General features: G+C 36.1%; 2 protein-coding genes across 2 annotated transcripts; one reads left to right on the top strand and one right to left on the bottom strand.

Annotated features, from left to right (window-relative positions):
* The first annotated feature begins 1,213 nt into the window (after positions 1 to 1,213).
* Positions 1,214 to 5,555, top strand: LOC124637555 (decapping and exoribonuclease protein-like). The gene is made up of 4 exons (XM_047174121.1): positions 1,214 to 1,852; positions 2,017 to 2,278; positions 2,412 to 2,550; positions 3,508 to 5,555. Exons 1-4 carry the CDS (start codon positions 1,366 to 1,368, stop codon positions 3,772 to 3,774), a joined length of 1,155 nt encoding a protein of 384 aa, XP_047030077.1. The 5' UTR covers positions 1,214 to 1,365; the 3' UTR covers positions 3,775 to 5,555.
* LOC124637552 (YLP motif-containing protein 1) lies at positions 4,387 to 20,743 on the bottom strand. The gene is made up of 9 exons (XM_047174108.1): positions 20,342 to 20,743; positions 19,680 to 19,826; positions 18,519 to 18,614; positions 18,079 to 18,195; positions 13,127 to 13,202; positions 12,317 to 12,380; positions 11,863 to 11,976; positions 11,695 to 11,753; positions 4,387 to 11,607 (listed from the first exon to the last, which is right to left on the bottom strand). The coding sequence occupies exons 1-9, from the start codon at positions 20,626 to 20,628 to the stop codon at positions 8,545 to 8,547; spliced, it is 4,023 nt and encodes a 1,340-aa protein (XP_047030064.1). The 5' UTR covers positions 20,629 to 20,743; the 3' UTR covers positions 4,387 to 8,544.
* Between the last annotated feature and the right edge of the window lie 554 nt (positions 20,744 to 21,297).

Genomic DNA, 21,297 nt, shown 5'->3' with positions numbered 1-21,297 from the left:
TCCGCCAATAGGCATGATGACAGTAATCAAAAATCATTAAAATAATACATTTATTAAATTAAACTTGAAGCTTGGAATATAAAACGCGCATTGTTTTCTTTATTAATAATGTGATTAATATGTATTTTTATAAAATAAAATTACGAAATAAGGCAATCCGCCATGATATCTTGAACACCAATCAGAGCTCGTGACGTCATTTCTCAAAACAACTCGCGCGAAAGCGCGCGAACGTCACATTTCGTTATTGTGAACTTCCACTGCGATCTTTGTTTTTAATTAATTAATTGTTTATAACACGAGTTATGGAGCCCGGATTTATCAAGGCAAACAGCGCTAATTTGCCTAGAATTGATATCATAATGCTGGGAGAGTTTTTGGCATCAAATAAAGATTTTTGTTCAGCTGAATTTAGAAATGTTAAAACTTCCATGTAAGTATACTAGTTTAATTAAAAAAAACTTCCATGTAAGTGTATTAGTTTAATTAAAAAAACTTCTATGTTAGAATCTAGAGAACTATGTAATAACTTACATCAAAGTGATCTTCACAAAAATAAAGTTGTACCCTGGGCAATATTGCTTTTGAATCTCGCCTTGCAAGTTTAAGCCACTTGTTTCGTATTTTTTTATTGTGAGGAACGTACACAAATAACTTATCAGGAGTTGTTTTGGATGTGTTCTTACACTGGGGGACCCCACAACACCTATGCACTTTCGAATTCATATTTAATAACACAAAAAACTTAATTATTGCACGAGCGTTGTTTACTTGCGTCTTGTAATTTCAGTCGTGACGTCACAAGTGACGACATGACACTGACAAGCGTTTTCGCGCCGGATTCAAAGTGGACAGAGAAAAATGCAATTATTTGATAAAAAAACTTCGCATTTTCTTAAAATTAATAATTTTTCATATAAAATAGACGTATACCTACATCATACAAAGGTATTTAAAAATTTGTCATCATGCCTATTGGTTAGTGATGTGCCCACATCATTAAAAACTGCCTTTCGTCAAATGATTTTCAATCAATAAATAATAGCATTGACATAGCGTGGTGACTATGCTCAATACTTCCCTGTGCGAGAGAAACAGGCCTTCTCTGGTCCAGCAGTGTGGCATAAATAAATAAAAGGGTAAAAGGTGATGCATTGATGATTTGTTTTAATTCTTTTTGGTTTTTGTATTGACATTGACATTTTTGAATTTGACTGATGACGACCATGTGATGATGTGATTTTATTGTTATGGTTACCGTTGATTATTTTTATCATAATTTTTACTAGCATTTCCTTACCTTTCCCACATCTTTTTCCACCTTATGTTTTGTATTTAGCATACTGTCCTTACTTCAAAGTAAAAATGCAACCTGAACTACATGTTCATCCAAACATTTATACTAAGCCTTTCCCAAAATTTGATCGTCCTAAGGTTATTGGTTACATTGGTCTCGAGAATCTCAAATATGCACGGCGTCTTTGTAACGAAAGAGTACATTATGACTTAAATCTTCATTTAGATAGGGCTATCCATCATCCCCCTGACCGGGACGTGAAATTAATAGACCTACATAGGTTTTTATTAGAACATGAACATCGCTTAAAATTTCCCTTGGAAAATAGCCTAGATAGGTCAATGTTCTTTTGTTATCGAGGCCTGATGACTTGCGTGGCCTGCACCCCATATGAGAATAGAGAGCCATGGAAAATCGTAGCTATACTACACAAAGGAAATATTTATTTATGTGCACGAGACACAGAAGATAAAATTAGCAGAAAGCAAAATATGACTGAAAGAGATAAACAGTTTACTTCATGGGGTTACAAATTTGAACAGTTTCTTCTATCAGGTAAACCACCAACAATATAGTTTTCTCTGTTGAAATAATAGGTATTAAGAGTTCTACAATGTGAAGAAAATCATTAATGCAGAAAGCACTAATGATAAATAATAAATTACAGCAGCATTTTTATTTCAGTAATGTATTATTAAATTTATTTGAAACATTTACAGATGAGCCAGATTCAGAGCCAAATCCTGATGAACCTGTAGATGAGACAAAGGAGTTCTCATTAGTTTTCACAACACACTTGAATCGTCACACCATAGTCTATGGTGCTGAGATGGATGGTATCAGATGTGATAAAGCAGCTGTTACCAAACCACCCACAGAACTGGGACCAGAAGCCATTGTCAAATATTTATCAGATAAGGAATTTGTTGAATTGAAAACCAATAGACATATAGAACATCCTAGGCAAGAAAACAGTTTTAGGTTTGTAATTTTTTAGTAGAGTATACAGGAGAGTTGGGATGAACGGTTCTTAGAGCACAGCCAGTAGAGATAGCAAGCATACATTTGTAATTGTTAAAAAATATTGTGTTTATAAAATTGAATTCAATTACAGGAGATTTAAATCAAAGAAATGGTGGTGCCAGTCATTTCTAGCTGGAGTAGACACAATATTATGTGGATACAGAAATGATGATGGTATTGTAGAGGAATTGAAAAAATGGAATATCAGAGATTTAGTAAAAATTTCTCAGGTAAGGGTCCTAATTCAGAATAACTTATTGCACAATCTCAATATAAATTGCAATTTAATAACTGCTGATTAATGTTCATACTGAAACATTACTGAAAGTAAAATACTAACTATTTTAGATGTAGTGAAAGGTTTACTTCAGAGTGCTTAGTGCGAGTTTTCGTGAATTTTTTTACGGACTCACATGAGAGCGCGTATACTAAGATTTGTATGGAACAAAAACAGCTCCACCTAGTGTCAAAAATTGGAACCTGTTTTTGTTCCATACAAACAGTGTTGCCAACAGTTGTAGAAGCTTACCACCAGAGTCAACTTTTAAAACCACCAGAAAACCACTAACAAAAATTTATCCCACACTTAAAATCACCAAATTCACCACTAAAAAAATATTGTTTATATTTTATTGTAACCTAAAACAATTTAATCATCCAAAGATGTAACTCGGCAACGATAGAAAATTAAAACAGGCAAAGCATTACATCTGTTTAGCAATTCATCCGACCCGATCCGAATCCTTCACAAATTATAATCGGCGTAGTAGTTTCACAAATTGTTTAGTTACGCATTTGACCAATGAATGAGTACTTAATATAATTATATAGTAGTCGTTCACCTTTTTGTTTTGTAGATGCTTTTTTGACATTCCGTGAGACTTCAAATCTCCATAGTAACTCCTTAAAGTTGTACCACAAAACTTACATTTCGCTACTTGACTCGCAGTACTTTCAACATTTCGCCACTAAATAGGGGACTTAAACCACCAGTATTAGTGGAAAATCCACTAAGTTGGCAACACTGCATACAAATCTTAGTATACGCGCTCTCATGTGAGTCCGTAAAAAAATTCACGAAAACTCGCACTAAGCACTCTGTTGACTCAAATTTTTATTTACTTTATCATGTAAGTTTTTATATGGACTCACTTATTTTAAAATTATATTCATTATTATATTTCCAGAGATTTTGGAATCCTGATGTTTGCTTCAACTTCTTGGATACTTTCCTTATATATGTGAAGCGTTGCTTAGCAAGAGAAATAAAACACAAACACGGGGAGGCATATTTGAACAAACTTCAAGAATTGCCAATGGTTAGCTTGATGTTTGAGTGGAGTCCCGGCATGCCTGTCCAAGTGGCTCAATATTATTCACATCAAGATGATCCCATACTACTTCCCTGGTTTATAGATAATTATGGTAAGGTACATGGTAACACTGTAATGTAAAGTATACCCTCAAACTCAATTTGTTTCAATAATTATTGTACAAAAATCAAAGATGACAAATTGAGTTTAAAATTATTTGTTAAGTTTATAAGTTTTAAGGATAAGCTGATTTTATGACACCTTATTTGTAATATTTTAATTTATTTATCTAGATATAGATAGGTTATATTTAATATAAAAAAAAATTGTTACCCAATGTTGGGAACATGGTGAGGGCTACAAACAGAAACATTACCTTAATTAATTGTTAATATATTACATTTAAAATATTTAGTAGTAATAAGATTATACATTAGGTTCAACTTAAGCCCCATATTCATGTCAATTTTTATTCATTAACAATGCTGACACGGTTGCTATACAAAACTTTGTGAGTGAATGAATGATACTAGTACAAATGTTTGAGAATGAGATTTTATGTGATATAATTTTGTACAATCGATTTTCATATTTCAACCTACTGTTCTGGAAATGTTGTTTTCATTGAATCTGAAGGCCATTTCACACTTCACTACTTCTACTGAATGTTAAAAATGAAATATGTACGGACAAACTTTTGAGTTTACTTAAACAATATGAGGAAAAAGGAGTGCAAATAAAAAGAATGGCAACTACTATCGTACCATTTATTATCACTGCATAGCAAATGGTGTAAATCAACATCCATAAAAGACTAATCAACAACATGGATATTTTCACTTACAACTAGATATGCTTAATATTTAACTAATATGTATTATCATACATTTTATAAAAATATTTAGAAAATAAAAACAATAATTAACAGAACAACAAAGTTGTAATAAAAATTAAATGGTGTCATGTATTAATACGTTTCAACCAATATTAATGCTGTATTTAACTAACAATGATTTATTTTAGCAACAAACCTCATTATGTGACTGATTGGTACTTTTATACAAAACAAAATATGTATACCTAAGTCATGAAATTTTTACAAATATTCCTAAAAGAAATCATAGTTACCTATGTTAAAATTATACCATCTAATATATGTATGTATTAATTTTTAATCATAAGGTGTAAACAATTTCATTTCAAATCTTTGATTTTTAAATACATTGTAAAATTGAAAAATACATATACATGATAAAATTCATTTCATATTCTAAGCCCGAAAGAAAATTTAAGTTGTGTTAAATTAAAAGTATTTTTTTACACAATTTATATCTTCGTCATCTCGTTTTGTTGTTAGATAAAAACATCAAATTCAAATAATAACTATCTACAGGTACAAATTAATATTTAAAAAAATGTTTCCTATACTTACTAAACCATTCTCTATTAAAAAAAAACATCTAAACATTGTCCAATTTTTGTAAATAAATGTTCTGTATAAAAAGTAAATTTGAAATAATTTAACAGAAATCTATAAGAAATCATCATGTCAACAGCATTGTAGACAGTAGGTACTCAAAAAGTTATACGAAGATTTTTATGAATTGAAGTATTCGAAATTAGACAGAAGTGCAATTGTAGAATTGGTACTGATGAATAAATTTTATATACATATCTATAAGTACGATGAATCCAAATCTCACAGTAAAAATCGTTAAAATAAATCGAATTTAATATTTAAATATATATATAAAAGACAATATGTTTTAAATATATTATAATTATATATGGGGGATTATTTATGATTTACTGAATTCTTATTTTCATTAATTTTCCTTCATAAAACATAGCAAATATTTTATTCATACCACTCAATGTCTGTGGGTTGATACCGTTAATAGAAAATATACTTAAATTTAAAATAATTGTTTATCATTTAATACATTACAAGTTACATCGGTGTGGATATTTCGTTAAAGTGATGTTAATCAACGCCTTACGCGATTATAATTATTATATTATGTACACAATTTGCAATATGCATTGCAATTCCGAAGGAATTATATTTAATGATCATACAAATCGGGATATATGAACAGAGTACATGTAAAAGTTACGATTCAAGAGATGTGAATCAAATCACAACACCCAATGAGAAGATATTACCATACTAATAAACACATAATAATTCCTTTCATTACACATTGTCATTTTAAAGTGCACAAATATCTTGACATCTATAATTACTACGATGAAATGTTTGATTTGATGATAATGGACTCATCAAGCAATGGTAAGCAACACATGAAACTAACTGTTGTTAGTTTCTGTTGTCAATCTACATATCGCCGAATCTGATGAATGAAAATGGTATGAAACAATGAGGAATGGAAAAAACATTGAAAGTATTTACAAAGTGCTTCAACGTCTTAAACTTACGAGAGAAGAGCCTTAACAAAATGTACAACTTAATTGTAATTAGGTACTAGTCGATTTTGGTAAGTTGTACCAAATTGGAATAACACTGATCTGATCACTGAGGTTATTCGTTGCGTACATCTACTCCTCGAGACGAAGTGATCATGACAAGTTATTTCTTTGTGTTGAAAATATTCTACAAACTTTAAACAGTCTTCGGTTTAACTTACATATACCTAGGTATATCCCTGTCGAATCAGTGTGTTTTGTACTAGCGTTATAACAAACCAACTACTAAGCTTCAAAAGGACATTTTACGACCTATAGCATTCGCTGTTGAGGCACAGGTTCAGGAAAATGAATTTTTAATATAGATTATCTCATACATACAGAACATAGTTGAGTTTGAAACAAAACTCAAGACACAAACTATAACAAAATACTCAACAATTTTGCTAGGCCATACAAGACGGTATTATTTTTATAAGTTTCAAACTTGAAATTGTGTAAGAAGCCGGTCTTATGGCGGAACTAGAATGTATAGTCGTTCTGTTAGTATGATTGTGTTTTGTTAACGTGCGCAATAATAAAAATATTACACCTAGCTTCGTAAATATTTAAGTTAACTCTTGCATTTCACACACCATATACTAATTTAGGGGTGAATTTGATTTTATTCCAACACATTATTTTAAACTTATGCATGTACCGCTAATAATAAAGAGTAGTGAAAATCACGAAATTAGAGGCAAAAGGCGGAAGAATTAATAATAACCTATCTATATTTAATAATAATGTGATTTTATGAATGAAGAACTAACTACATCTTCGAGTGTAGTTGTATTTTCACTACTCGTGGTTCAACTTGTACCCATTCGCCAATAAACGCGACCGGCTTCGACGCTAGTAATCAACGAAAGAGTAATTTTAATTTAGTAACGCCTTCCAAGCTCACTGCGGCCACATTGGCAGGTTCAACTCTTCATCCCGCATTTTATGCGATCAATGTAAATTTAGTATATCAGTAAAACTCCTATGTGATAATAAAATATATTAAATCTTTGTGCTAACTTACAATAAATTCATTTTTCATAAACTATATACTATTTTATCATTTTTCTTATGAAAAACCAATTCTAATTTACTAAGCGCGCTTGGCACGCTGCATTGGTCTGGTTAAACACTATAACTACGTACATTAGCTACTTTCACATGATGTTGTTGATGGAACTGGTTAGCTAGTATCACTATTGACTGTATCTCACTAATATATATAAATATGTATCAAAATTTCGATGTTTCTTTGTGATTAATAATGAGCGCAGATATTGTCACGAGGCACATACCACTTACACTTATGTTACAATACAAGCAGAGTTATGTAAAGAATATGTTAGAAAACGTAAACTTACGGCCTATGTTCACATGCATAGCATACTCGACAGTTTAACAAAATGAAACATTTGTATGAGATATACTGCAACACTTATCTAGTTTAGCAGTTCACACGTATACATTCAAAAGCAATGGACACATAGTAAGCCTAATAACATGGAACAAGATCGATTTGAAGCAGCATCTATCTTGATTCAAACATGAACTACAACAAACTCAGTAACAGTAATTTCATACATATTAATTAACGATCAGCTCTAGGTGAGACATTGAATTATCGTTTTCCAGTGGTATGCCCAATATTATAATAACGTATACAGTCGGTAAATACTAAAATCATCTTTCCACCATCCCTAAACCTAGCTAGTACACATAATACATTTACGTATGTACCGACAGTGCATATCTTTGTATATAATTAGTCAATTTCACATCAGGCTGAACGTATCGTATCTATAGTCTTTGAAGTTTTATTGAATCCTTGTCGGAAGTTCATCTTATGATATTATACATATATTATTATATAATGTGGTCCGTTGCATCACACGCGTCCTGCGCATGTGGACAGCTGGGCCGCGGCCCCACGCGCAGTCATCACAATTGTAATAGAAATTAAAATGATAGCAGACATAATAATGATTCAAGTACTATTCCATCAATTTAGGTGTCACTTGACATTTGTGAGCTAAGAGAACAGCGATAACAAGGTTGCTGCAAGTTCGAGTAGCATGTTCACTTTTCCAACTAACGTGGTTAAGTATTGCAAACAAAAATTGCCAATATTTTAAAAGTGGCATAACAAATTGGCTCAGAGGAGCCGTCAAAAATAAAATTTAGAGTTTCGCTTTAGCTTACTCTATAATTGATGTCACAAAGTTTTATTATTATCACAATATTATAGTGCATTGATTATTGACTCAATTTTTGGGAGTGTGCGATCCAAATTTAAACTAGGTATGCACAACTTAGCACTTGCCTTCACTGAAGGCATACGAATACATTGTACTATGTAGATATCCAATTGATCGGTATCTGTACAAACAAATCGAAACTTATAATATAGTACATATATACAGAGGGCGAGAAGAGAAGAGCTGACTAGAGGTCGACGTAGGGCGTGGCGTCCATCTTGTCGAGGTCGGCCAGCAGCGCCGGCGTCAGCGGCTCGCCCAGGATGTCCTCGCGCAGCATGTCGTGCAGCGGTGACGTCAGCGCCTCGCTCTCCACCACCGGCTCGTGCAGCGCCGACGACCCGCACACCGAGTTGCCGTTTATTAGGAAATCTCTGTTACTGTAACTGAACACGCTTCTGTCCTCCGCGAACTGAGGAGTCGATGGCACTGACTTCGACGATATGCCGTTCGATGCGTTCGAATAATTCTCGGCAGTGAACAGTTCCCGCGATCGCCGCGAATCTATCTGCAAGTTAGGCGCGGTGCGTTTGTACGGAAGCGGTGTACTCGGGACCGATCGTGATGTGTTGTAGTATTTATTCTTTTCCGTAACTAATTCCGATATGTCAAACTCAATGCTATTGGCTCGTTTCAGAAAGTCTTCTACGTTGTCAGCGGCGGCGCTGTCGTTGGTGAACGATTGGCTGAACTGATTGCTTCTTTCCAGCAAATCTTCACCGCTCGGTATAATCGAAGTTAATTGATCATCTGAGAGTATCTGATGTTCGGGCAAGGGATCACAACCGTTACTTAGAGTGTCATTGGTACTCAAAATACTTTGTGTAGCGCTAGTCGTAAGGACATCGTTGCTGCTGTCGATGGCATCATAGATTTTGTCAAGAGTTTCTCTATTAAGTCCAGCTTTTGATATGTCACAAGTATCAGCCAGAGATCCGAAATCACAAAACTCATTCGGGACAGGCGTTGGTGGAACTGATCCTACTGGAGTGTTGTTATAACTCAAAAGTCCCATATTTCCTATGCCCTGTTTCAGCGGCACAGACTGAGATCTGAAAGTATCGGGACCCGATCTGTATGTGACTAACGACTCCTGGAAAAACTGGCTGACCTCACTTGACAATGGATCAGCAGACAACGGCTGATCTCCATTAACGTGATCTCGAAATGGTGCGTTCGGTAAAAAATTCAAACAAAGGTTATTTGAGCCATTAGACATTCCGGAAGGGCACGAATACATATTATGGTTCTTATATTGCGTGAGTATATTTGGCGAGGGAGGAGCCGAGATCGGTTGGCAGTACTTGCCCGGGCCACAGACAGTTGACTTGCTCATAAACTTTTGATCGTTGGGTATGGCAAACTGTTTGGAGCAGGGATCTGCAACGCCCAGGGACAGAGGATTGCGGCGTTTCCTTCCATTGTGTTTAGGTATCGGTCGAGGACACAGTCGGGACCGCGGCACAGGCGTGTTACGTGGACTCACGAATGGGCTGGCAGCAGTGCTGTGCGATATAGGTGACGTCTGCAACGAACCCCCCATTATAACCTGTTTATTGACTTTAGATGGGCTTTGACCTCTTTGTCCAAAACCTAGTGGTGACTTGGAATGGAAATTGCCGGGTGAATGGCATCCGTCAGAAATGGGCACAAACTCGTATTGTTGTGTTCTAGTAGTCGGACTCTGAGGTTCGTTATGACAATGTCCGTTGTACAAATGTGGACCTCCAACATTGCCAACTACTTGATTGGATGAAGTATCATTGATGTACGATAAAGAAGTGCCGTTTTGGTTCGGAACAGAATTACTGTGCTTGTTGGTGTTCAAAGCATTTTGATTGATCATAGTCGGCCCATTCATATCTGGTTCATTTGCAGGCAGCGGCTTAAAGGCTCCTTCAGAAATAGTAGTCTTTATAGGCGGAGGTTCATGTGAGTTTTCTTGCGATAGTTGAGTCTCCTGACTGATTTGCATAGTTTGAGAACTAGACCCACTCTGGTTTTTTAAGTTTTTAGCTAATAATTCTCTCAGCTGTGATATCTTTTCGTTTTTGCCCTGACTATGTTCGTCGTGTGGGTCCTGGCCTCGTTCTAAAAAAGCAGCTGTACTGTCAGACGTGCTCGCGTTCGCTTGTGTCTGCGCCTGGTTAGCGCGGTGATGAAAATACTGCAGTAGCTCTTCCTCATGCTCCTGACTGTTGCCCTCATTCAAATAATCATCTAAATCATGCTTATCAATGTTACATATGCTGATGACACGTTCCCTGTTAAGAATCTCCGAGTGTTTCTCTTCACAGATCATCCCCGTTTTAATGTTAATCCCATCTAGACCGCAACACGAATCAGGCGTGGCGGTTCGCTCGGGCGATCCCGCCCGATCCGGCGAGGGTCCACTGGCTCGGCCGCTGGATTTCCGTAGTTTATTGCGTAGCATTTCGGACTTAGACGTCGGAGCCTTCACCGACCGTGTGGGACTCGCCGCCTCCTGTTCCTCCCGGGCCAGCGCCGCGGCGGTGCTTTTGGACCGGCTCGTTAAGTTTTTTGGATCCTCTAAAAAAGCAACCTCGGGACGAACGGGAGCATCGGCGGGCGCGTCGGGCGGCGGCGCGGGCGGCGCGGGCGGCAGCAGCGCCTGGCGGGCGGCCGCCAGCTTGCCGCCCAGGATCTCGGCGGCGCGCATCTTCTTGGGCAGGTACTCGGCGCGCGGGAACTCGTCGGGCGCGGGCGCGCGGGGCGAGGCGGCGCGCGTCTCGCTGTGGTAGGCCTCCAGGATGAGCTTCTTGCCGGGCAGCGGCAGGCGCGGCGCCGGCGGCGGCTCGGGCGGGCGGCGCCGCTGCCAGTCCGTGCGCTCGGTGGACAGGTCGAGCGAGGCGTCGCTGCTGAGGTTGATGGGCAGGTTGTGCGCCACGTCGACGCGCGTGAGGTCGCGCGGCGCGTAGGCCGGCTCGAAGGCGTAGGGGTCGGGGCGGTAGTCGTGCAGCGGCTGCGCGGGCGGCGCGTGCGGCGGCGGCGGCGGGTGCGCGGGGTGCGGGGGGTGCGCGCGCGGCGGGGCGGCGTAGGGCGGCATGGGCGGCCGCACGTCGTACACGGGCACGTAGGGCGGCTGCGCGGGGTAGTAGCTCATGTCGGGCAGGGGCTCGCTCTCATGTTTCATCGGCTGGTGGTGGCCCGCGTACGACGTGGACGGAGGGGACTCCCCGGACACCTCTTGGCCTTTGTTCTTTTTGGGACGTCCAGGTGTTCCTTGGGTCTGATGATCAAGCATATGAACCTTATATAAAATGTCATCAGTCTAAATATGTACCATTGCACGAACAGTATTTCTTCGTATCCTTACCTGAATTTTTCGCTTCAGGTGCTTGATTAACTGTCGACTTGTTGCGTCTTCTGCTGGTGCTGAAAGTAGAAAAAAAAAATCGCCTGTAAACCCTTACATAGTATGGTATAATTCGCGATATCAAGTTATTTGTTACAATCTTTGGTTACTGTAGCAATTGATAGTTACCGTGCGTTTGCGCAAGAGGCGGCGGCGAGGCGCTAGCGGGCCCGGGTGCTGTGTGCTGTGTGCTCGCCGACATCAGGTGTCGCGACAGCTCCGACACACTCGCGAACTTCATGCCTGCCACAACAATGACAATAACAATATCGAACATACACGGGTCTAGTACCACGAAATTGGAGACTAACCAACGCACTCAGAGAAATTTAATGGCTACTTAAGCCATTCCTTAGTGAAGGATTTCTTCTACAATTAGTGACGACTACGGAGTGACTTGAGTAATCATAAAATGTCTCTGAGTACGGAGGTAAGAATATAATTTAAGTATATGAGACTTATTACTAGTTTATCTAACTGCCAAAAAGGGTTACTATTATTCGTCTCAAAATTTAATAAAACTTATAACAATAAAACCATTTCAAGTTCGATCAGAGCAAACATTTTGAAAGTAGCCACTTACCTAACTTTGTTTCGGCCCATTCGCACACTATCCTCTCAGTTTCCCGAGAAGCCGCAGTTGGTTCCTGGAAGAACATTATAATTCATGAAATCGAAACCAAAGACACAAATGGAGATTAGAACTGAAAGTATTGCCAGAAATCGCAATTAACTGTTTTTGCCCCTTAAAACGGACCCCCTTCCCCGCTTCCCGGTTTGCCTGTATATTATTTTTCCTATAATTTTTGGCGTATTTTCTCCCCCCATACTATTTGAAAAAAAAAGGAATCTACCTTGCCCTAATATATTTGTCAGGTTGATTTACCTACATATTCAGTATTTTCGTGAATAGAGGATAAAAGCATGACTATATCATGTTTCGTCATACTCTATACTAGTTGTATTCAATAATTGATTGGCTGTTAACTTTTAGAAATGCGTTTAGCTAAGTACACGCAATCACTTGCCCTCGGACGCCCAGCAAGGTGAGAGGTGAGATCGGAGGGTCCGGTAAGTAATCTAATAAAAACCGTCCTTGAAATTGGTAGAAACATTATCACCTATTGGGAAAATATATTGTTTTAGACTACTTTTAATCTATTTTTAATTATTTAAAATTATCTGGAGAAGAAATATAACTTTCTAAGTACCTACTTAAGTACATAAATATTCATGACGTTTGGACTCTTCACTGCAGAAACCCCGAGTGGGCTTCATAGTTATTAGTTATATTAGCATCATAAGCTCCTTGGATTTAGCAGAGTAATAAGCCAGGACTTTTATATAAATTGATCCTTTTAACTACACTGCAAATATCGACTCAAATACATACCTTGGATGCTTCACCCAAATCGGGTAGCTGCGGCACTTCTAATTTGATCTTCTTTCTTAGACCCGCATAGCAATACCTAGAAAAAGACATGTCCATGATAAATAGCAATTCTTAGAGATTTTGAGCTTATTAAACAGGAACTAAATCTAGATATATAAAATTTTAAAAATGGAAAAAGTAATTCATAAATGATTTGGAGATATAAGTTTAGAAAAACCTTACAGAAAAAAAGTAACATTCTTGACCAATAAGTATGTAGTACTCATATACTCTGTTGACTTATTATCGTACGTATCTCTTAACAAATGGCACGTGTATGCACATACATGCACATATAAAAATGCATTTTGAGTATGTTTGTATATTCCTTGCGACGCGCCTGCAAACTAACAAATAGATATCGGGCGAAACATGATCAAAAGCATCATTACGCAGCAGGTATGGGGATGTTTAATCTATTAGCTTTTAGTATGCTCTCAAAGCGAATGATTAATGGTTAGACGGACAATTCAGTAGCAGATAACATGTTGTTACATCATACTTTTTTTTACTCATAATATCCGGTATCGGACCGGGGGTCATTCAAGAGTGATTTTTATTGCATATTTGTGTTAGATCATTCATTTTTCTCTGCTGTGATTGTTGGAATATAAATAACAATGATTGTTACATTGTTGTATTTGTCGTATTCGCAGTGATTTCCACGTGTCAATAGTAAACAACATATGATACGCTCGGCCAGCCGACGTCACCCATAAAGTGATATTAGAAAGGGTCAACGACATCAACTAGGCACTTTGTTAAGAGCGAACTCTATTAAATAGGTGCCTACATAAATAAAATACGTTCGCGTCTTTAAACAATTGTTTACAACTACACTTAAACCTTGAACTTAGGTATTATAAATACTTAGTAGGTACATCATTTAAAATTAGTAGGTGAATACTCAAATATTGCACTTAATAGTCAGTGCTTTATTCATGCATGAAACATGCTCTTTTATCGGAACCGCACGCGACTATCAATTCATGTTAAGTAAATATAAAAAAATATATTCTGAAGCAATTGTTTTATCAGTGCATATCTTATTATGTTTACGTCATAGATAACGTAAAATAAGATTTGCTTATAATGATAAAACTTGCCAATTGTGATGGTCACACAACAAACGCGAGTGTGATCGGGCACAGATAAATTAAATATAATTATTGCTGCATTGTGATATCGAAAATGGTCAAAGTACCTATTTCGTGTACCAATGTAATGGAAAACATACAATAATGCGTTTTTCACATCAATTTCATAGTGATGAATTTGCTTCAAATGTCAAAGCAAAAGGACAGGCTCACTAGTGGCGGACTGGGGGACGAAGATCCTTCAGTTGGATATTGATATGTATAAAAGAAAGTCTTAAAAAACCGACAGGGACCATTTCTAAATCCATAACACAACACATTTATATATAAGACATTATATAAGACAACCGTATTCGAAACAAACCGAGTAAATTATCCAAGCATCGAAAGGGTTATCTCGTTAATTATTGTCACACGTTATACAAAATAATCTTTATGACGATAACATAAAGTATTTCATGTTAAGTAAGCAGTTACTTGTTAACGATTATTTTTTATATTAAATTGGTAATTCGCTTTGTCATCACAACAGTGCCTGCAACGGAGCTACACGATAAATACATACTAGGTAGCTGTTTTCCCGCGGTTTCATCCGCGTCCCGAACTTCTACCCATATTCTCCATTCTACCAATATAGCCTATGTTACTCGGGAAGAGGGTAGCTTTCCATCAGTGAAATAATTTTTCAAGTCGGCTCGGTAGTTCGGTAAGTTAGAACCTTTATAGTTCGGCCATTCAGAGAATGCGTTCCTGACACGTCGCGATTGAACTGACGACGTAACTTTGCAATGGCGTTGCAGTTACGATAAAAATATTTTTGCTGGTTGTTTACCGTTTTAACAATTGAGGAGCATTAAAACAACATTATTATATCAATAATCAATGAATGTTATAATTTTGTGCCAAACTGAGTGTCAAATAACTTGGTAAACAATATTTTTCTAAATCTATACTGCGCTATTACAAGGTTATGTCAGCGGTTTATATTTTGTAGTGCTGTGCTAAAAATAACAGGCAAGTATCGTAATCTGTTCTTATACAGTTATAATATAAAATAATACGTTTTGATTTTCTTTTTAAGAATTAGAAAATAATGGACTATAAGACTTAATTATAACTTTTATGAAATATAAAAGTAAAACTATGACCAAACCGCATTTTTATACTTAGATTAAAAATGGTAACCCCAAATGGCGTTATGGGCCGCCATTTTGTGACGCTAAAACAGTCGTCCGTTGTCGTTTCGTGCGCATAGACCACGTTTTTCAAGTGTTTTCGATCTGTTTTTATTTGATTACCCGGCTTTTGTTAGACCGAGATATCAGGATTGATTCTGTTATTGATAATAATATAATTATACATGTAGGCGAAGATGATGATGAAGACACCACCTCCTCAAGCAAATCGGAGTCTGATTAATATTCTGTTCGCACATTCAATTCAATGTACTTGTAACAAAGAATAAATAAAACAATTTTATTATATGAATATTACCTTTTTTTGGTTTCCACTTAAATAACTAAAATATAAAACAAATGATTCCGCCAATTTAAAACGAAAATAATCTTAAAATAATGCGGCGGTTCATTTTGAAGGAACGGTAACGAACTCAGTGTTATGTTGTGCCCATCACTAGTCGTGACTAACTGATAGGTGTCAGGAACGCATTCTCTGAACGGCCGAAGTATAGTAAGGGTACAAACAAATGAAAAACTGTCTCCTCTTTATTATATTAACATAGATTAACAAAAAAAAATCTGGGCTATGATCTAATTTTAATAAAATAAGAAATTCTTCTATCATCGCGTCTTCAATGTCTGAAATAAACATTATGTACGGGCAAGGGATTTCAAAGGCTATCTTTTGATTAAATCTAAATGACTTACTTATTTTAATATATCTCGGTTAGTTCGCTACATTATCTAACAGATCGTCACATAAAGTGATAAAGAATTACAAGTCTTGCTAATTTTAGTGTCTTATCACTGAAAAAAACTATTACTGATTGCACTTAATATAATGTCCTACCATATATGTTGTGATATGTTGACCCTGTAGAATTTGATACTTAGGATTTTGCTATTGTAGTTCCATAATCTAAGCCGGTTAAGTCACTATAAAGTTTTTATATAATTTTGATAAGTACCTAAGTGATCAAAAAAATGAACAGTCGAATAGATATACATATATGAGGGAGTCATCCTGTTTCTGCATTAACGCACCTTTACTTTTGCCCTGCGTCACTTATTACCCAATTCCACGGCAGTAAAAACCATTTTCCTATTATTTTACATGATTGAAGTTTATTTACCAGTAAATAATGCGCCTTAACAGAAGCGCTTTGACGTAACTATGCAGTACACGTGTAGAGATTAGTCATTTTCCAGTTTCCTATACAATTTATTTATATGTAGGTGCATGCATTACATTATATCTATGTTAAGTGGATACAATTATTATTGTGAACTTAACATGTTATTAATTGACTTCCACTGACTACTCAAGAACAACGATAGTACTATCAGCCAGTACTATTATGTACCTGAATTCTATCATAGGATTTTTTATATATATTTTGGTACTGCAGAGGATTACGACTATGGGCGTGTTTAGAGCTCACAGAAAAGTAGCAGAAAATAAATAGATATCAAGTATTTTATGTAACAAATCATAGCCCAAAATATGATGGGAAAGGCCAATATTGCTCAGCATGGCGGTATGAGTCTCTTACTCCTACGCGTCTTCACATCTACAGGCGCAAGCTTTTGTTTTATAAGAGACTTTTGTTTAACTTTAACATCATTTTGTCTGGTTTCTGCGAGGGTCGGCGGTGTCGGGCGTTGAATGTTACGAATTTTTGCTAAAAATGTTGCCATATTACAAAATACGTAATATCAAGGATTTGAGACCAAGGAGCCATTCTGTTATTCCAAACAAAACACTATACTGATCTAAACATTATGTGACTATTTTTTAAGTATTTTTTATAGAGGAGAGACGAAACGCAACAGCACTGATTATGCTTTACTAAATCAATTAGTGATCGTTAGCATGATATCACACATACATATACTTATCAATACTACAAGGAGGCACACAAGAATGTATTATGTATGTAATGTAGTCGTGTCCATGTGTGTGTGAGACTTGTAACTGATATTCTGCTGTTACAGTACATTTCAATCATAAAAATGCTTTGACACCCAATCTAATGAGCAGTAACGTTGCTACTACAAGTACGTGCATTTCTGGGTATTAGAGCATACATAGAAGGTGCATTATTTAATTTTTTATACTTATCTTAATGTATGTATTAATTTATTTATAATATTTATTATTAACCACTTTTTTTTAAAAGCATTTTAGGACAGTTCTCTCTGCGGGAGTCTTGAAAACAACTAAAACTGAAATTTGCTTTTGTCTGGTATTGTATCTCATATCTATGTGTGTGAGTAGGTACCTTAGGTCAGTGATATATTTAGTGATATGGATACGAGTAGTAATGTGATGGATGGCAATCGCAGCTTTGAGCTACTGTGAATTAAGATATTAAAGATAACATTGAAACAACAAATTTCATAATCCACCAGCAAAATAAATATGACCCTACACTTCCTCTACACATAGTTATCCTTGATCAGTACAAATCATGATATTTTGAGCATCTCAAAAGGTAAGATACCTACAAATTTAATTCATTTTAATTTTACAGAGATCTATTAAACTTTATCAAATGTATCAAACTTTATTTAAAGCATCTGCATACGCAAGTCTAAACTAAAAGAACAATAACACATAAAACTAATCTGACAATACCTGGAGTTGCCGCGCGTCCCCAGCCGCCGAGGCCTCACAGTCGGGTACACCTGCTTCATAACTTTGCCGAAATCCGCAGTCGAAAGAGGTTTCATATTACTGCTCATACAATGTGCACTGTAGAAAAAAAAACAGTTCATAATTCGAATGCTGTGAGCAAGGAATAAGCAACGCTATCATTTCCTGTGGGTGCTAGCGAGACGCGTGCAGGAGTTATATTAAGATTGACGCCTTCATCAGAAACAGGAAATTATAAAATACTGATACTGACAAGTCTAAGTCTGGTTTTATACACCTGACTCTATCAATAAAGTGAATACATGACCTTAAAAAAAATACTAGACATATAAATAGCTCAGATTCTTGAAATATATTTTTCTTATTTATATGTATTGCTTAGAGGATTCTTATAAGAATTTGTAAACATAATAAATACTCACATGTATTCATCGTACACATCCTGCTTAGGTAAAGATACATCCGGGTCGACTTCTAAATGTGTCTGTATCCATGTTACAGTCTGCTGAAGTTCAGCCCTGGAACACATATGAAGTTAAAAATATGCATTACATTATGGAGGGTAGTAGTAGAACAATATATGCACATACATTGTGGCTGTTATTAGAATAGGTTTGAATTGAACATTTTTGTTTGGATGAGTGTTGTGTAAAATAGTTTATTACTTACTTCAATCAACATAATATTAATTAACAAAAATATTAATTAACAAAAATATTATTTTTGTTAATTAATATTGGTCATAATACGTATTGGGTTTTTACTCTTTTATATATTATTCAGAAAGCTAAGGCTCTTAGAAAATTTAATAATCTTCTACTAAAATTTTGGGGAAAAAGGTCTAATGTTGGAGTCACAAATTGAGGATGTTAACAGTATATTAAATTGATATACTAATATCCTTGTTTACATCACTTTGGAATCCAGAATTAAATTTAAATATATTATGCTAACATGACCTAACTAACAAGGCAGTGTGATTTTATACATAATGTCTATATCTACTATGTTGGATTAAATGATGTACTTGTAAATTAAATCATATCAGAGTTTATTATTTAATATGTACCTTTTGGTGATATGTGGGTGTTTGTTACTCTCTCACACAATAACTAGTGGACTAATTTTGATGAAACTTTTAAGTTATACAGGAATGAATTTTATCCAGTGCGCAAACTTTGTCAACTTGTAGTAAAATAAGTTTTATAGATACGTATATTTTTATTTTGTCGTACTTTAGTACAAAAAAGGAAAGTTATTGATAGCGAAAGATGTTTATTTTTTTACCGAATGTACGGTCATAGTCAGTTGTCATAGTAGGCACATCAGCAACGCGAAACCGGTTTACTGACGCGAGCGCTGCTCCAAGCGCGTAAGAATACATATTTTGATGATTTGAGGGCGGACAAAAGAATGAAAAAAAAATTTTTACTCATGATGCAGATATGTTCTGTTAATGATTCAATCATCAGAATAACTTTCAGGATCTCTTATTAAAGGGTTGGAACTGAGTGAAGTGTTAGATGTAGTATATTCATAATTGTTAACTAGTAATTAAGAGGATAATAGTTTTAAATGCATACCTTGAGCCCAGTGGATTGATTGGCTGTTTGAGAGGATCATGTTGTGGTACTCCCGTGGGCAAGCGCAGGTACAGAAGTAATCTCTCCGCACCACTGAGTGCTTCCACTGCTTCCAGTAGCTGAGCTACTCTCTGTCGACCCTCCTGACTGCAACAACAGTACTCTTTTGATATTTTAAGTTGCAAGAGCTTTGTGTGTGTGTGTTTGTGAAAGAAATTAGATTTTAGCTAAGTTAGTGCCATAACTGGATTTTCACACTGCCTAATTTAGATATTATGTAGACTGATTTAAATACCCAAACTTAAGGCCACAATTACATACAGCTAAACAAAAGTATTTTGTATTTTTATTTTAGTTACAAATTCACTATTACATTTTGCTTTAAACTGACTATTTCCATCATTAGAAAAATTATACAAAATTCTATGCCCTTCAATGTACCAATAAAAGTAAACATATTTACTGTATAAGACTTTACATAGAAAGTTATCAAATGAAAGGAGTATGTACTTGGCCACTGTGCAGCAACCCTAACAGCTGTGTTGCTGATAACAAAGGCTCACTATCATGGCACAACTAAATTAGCTATAAATATGTGTGGGTATGGGAACGCTAGAAGTCAGCGGGTTTTGTATAATCTTGTTTAGAATATCTGACGTTACCTCAGGGTGTTCTCGACTATCTGCTGCATGGAAGCTATTTTGCTAGAGTCCATGTTGGGCTCGCTGCCCCGCGCGGGCTCGCCGCCGGGAGCCGTGGAGCTCGACGATCCCGGAGCGTTGCTTGCAACGGCGATACTTTCTTTATTGTAAGACGCAGTTTGCCTATGTTTTGGATGATTGACATTTTCCCGATGAAGTTTCGCGTCATCCACTAGTTCCTTTTCAGTTTTAACATTTTTCGCACTATCGTCAGTGGCCCACGGTTGAAATGGACTTGCACTATCCATTCTAACCCAAGCAGGTTATAAAAATAATGTTATTTGATTTCATATTTAAACTTTTTCTAATCTGAATTATAAAATGCGTAACAAAACTCCATTTTCTTGACATTTGATCAGCTGTGCGGTGAGGTGGAGTGAAGGGGGGATGTGGGGTTGACAGCTTTATGGTTTCAACAGGAAAAAAAGTAGTATTTTTTTAAAGATCAATAATTTCGACAAAATCTTGAAGCTTTGGGACCGTTTGGGACCAAACGCAAAATAATGCTTTGTACTCATTGCACTATTGCATCTTTCTAAACATCTTAGTAAAATGATCTCCTTTGTTTTTTTTTTTTATAATCAATTTTACTTGGATTCGTATGAAGATAAATCGAGTGGACTTTTGTAAGAAAAAAAGTATAATTTGTGGTAAAATAATATTCTATGAGATCTTATTTTGTTCCATTTTTTCAAGTGTTATTGAAGAACTAATATCGAAATCAACAAACTAAATAAATGTGATTGTGAAAACGCAACTTTTCTCGTTTTACGTAGGGCTACTTTGCGCTTCTGCTCAAATCCGACGATAAATTGGTAGAAAGGGTTAGAAAAAATTACCTTTACTTTAACGGAATCTGACTGATTTCGTGGATCGGATTCGGGATTCTATTGTAGTATTTTATATTTTACCATCTA

Source organism: Helicoverpa zea, chromosome 2 (genome assembly GCF_022581195.2).
Source record: "Helicoverpa zea isolate HzStark_Cry1AcR chromosome 2, ilHelZeax1.1, whole genome shotgun sequence".
Lineage (NCBI taxonomy): Eukaryota > Metazoa > Arthropoda > Insecta > Lepidoptera > Noctuidae > Helicoverpa > Helicoverpa zea.
Note: the sequence above shows the minus strand (reverse complement) of the source record. Positions and strands in the feature narration are given on the sequence as shown.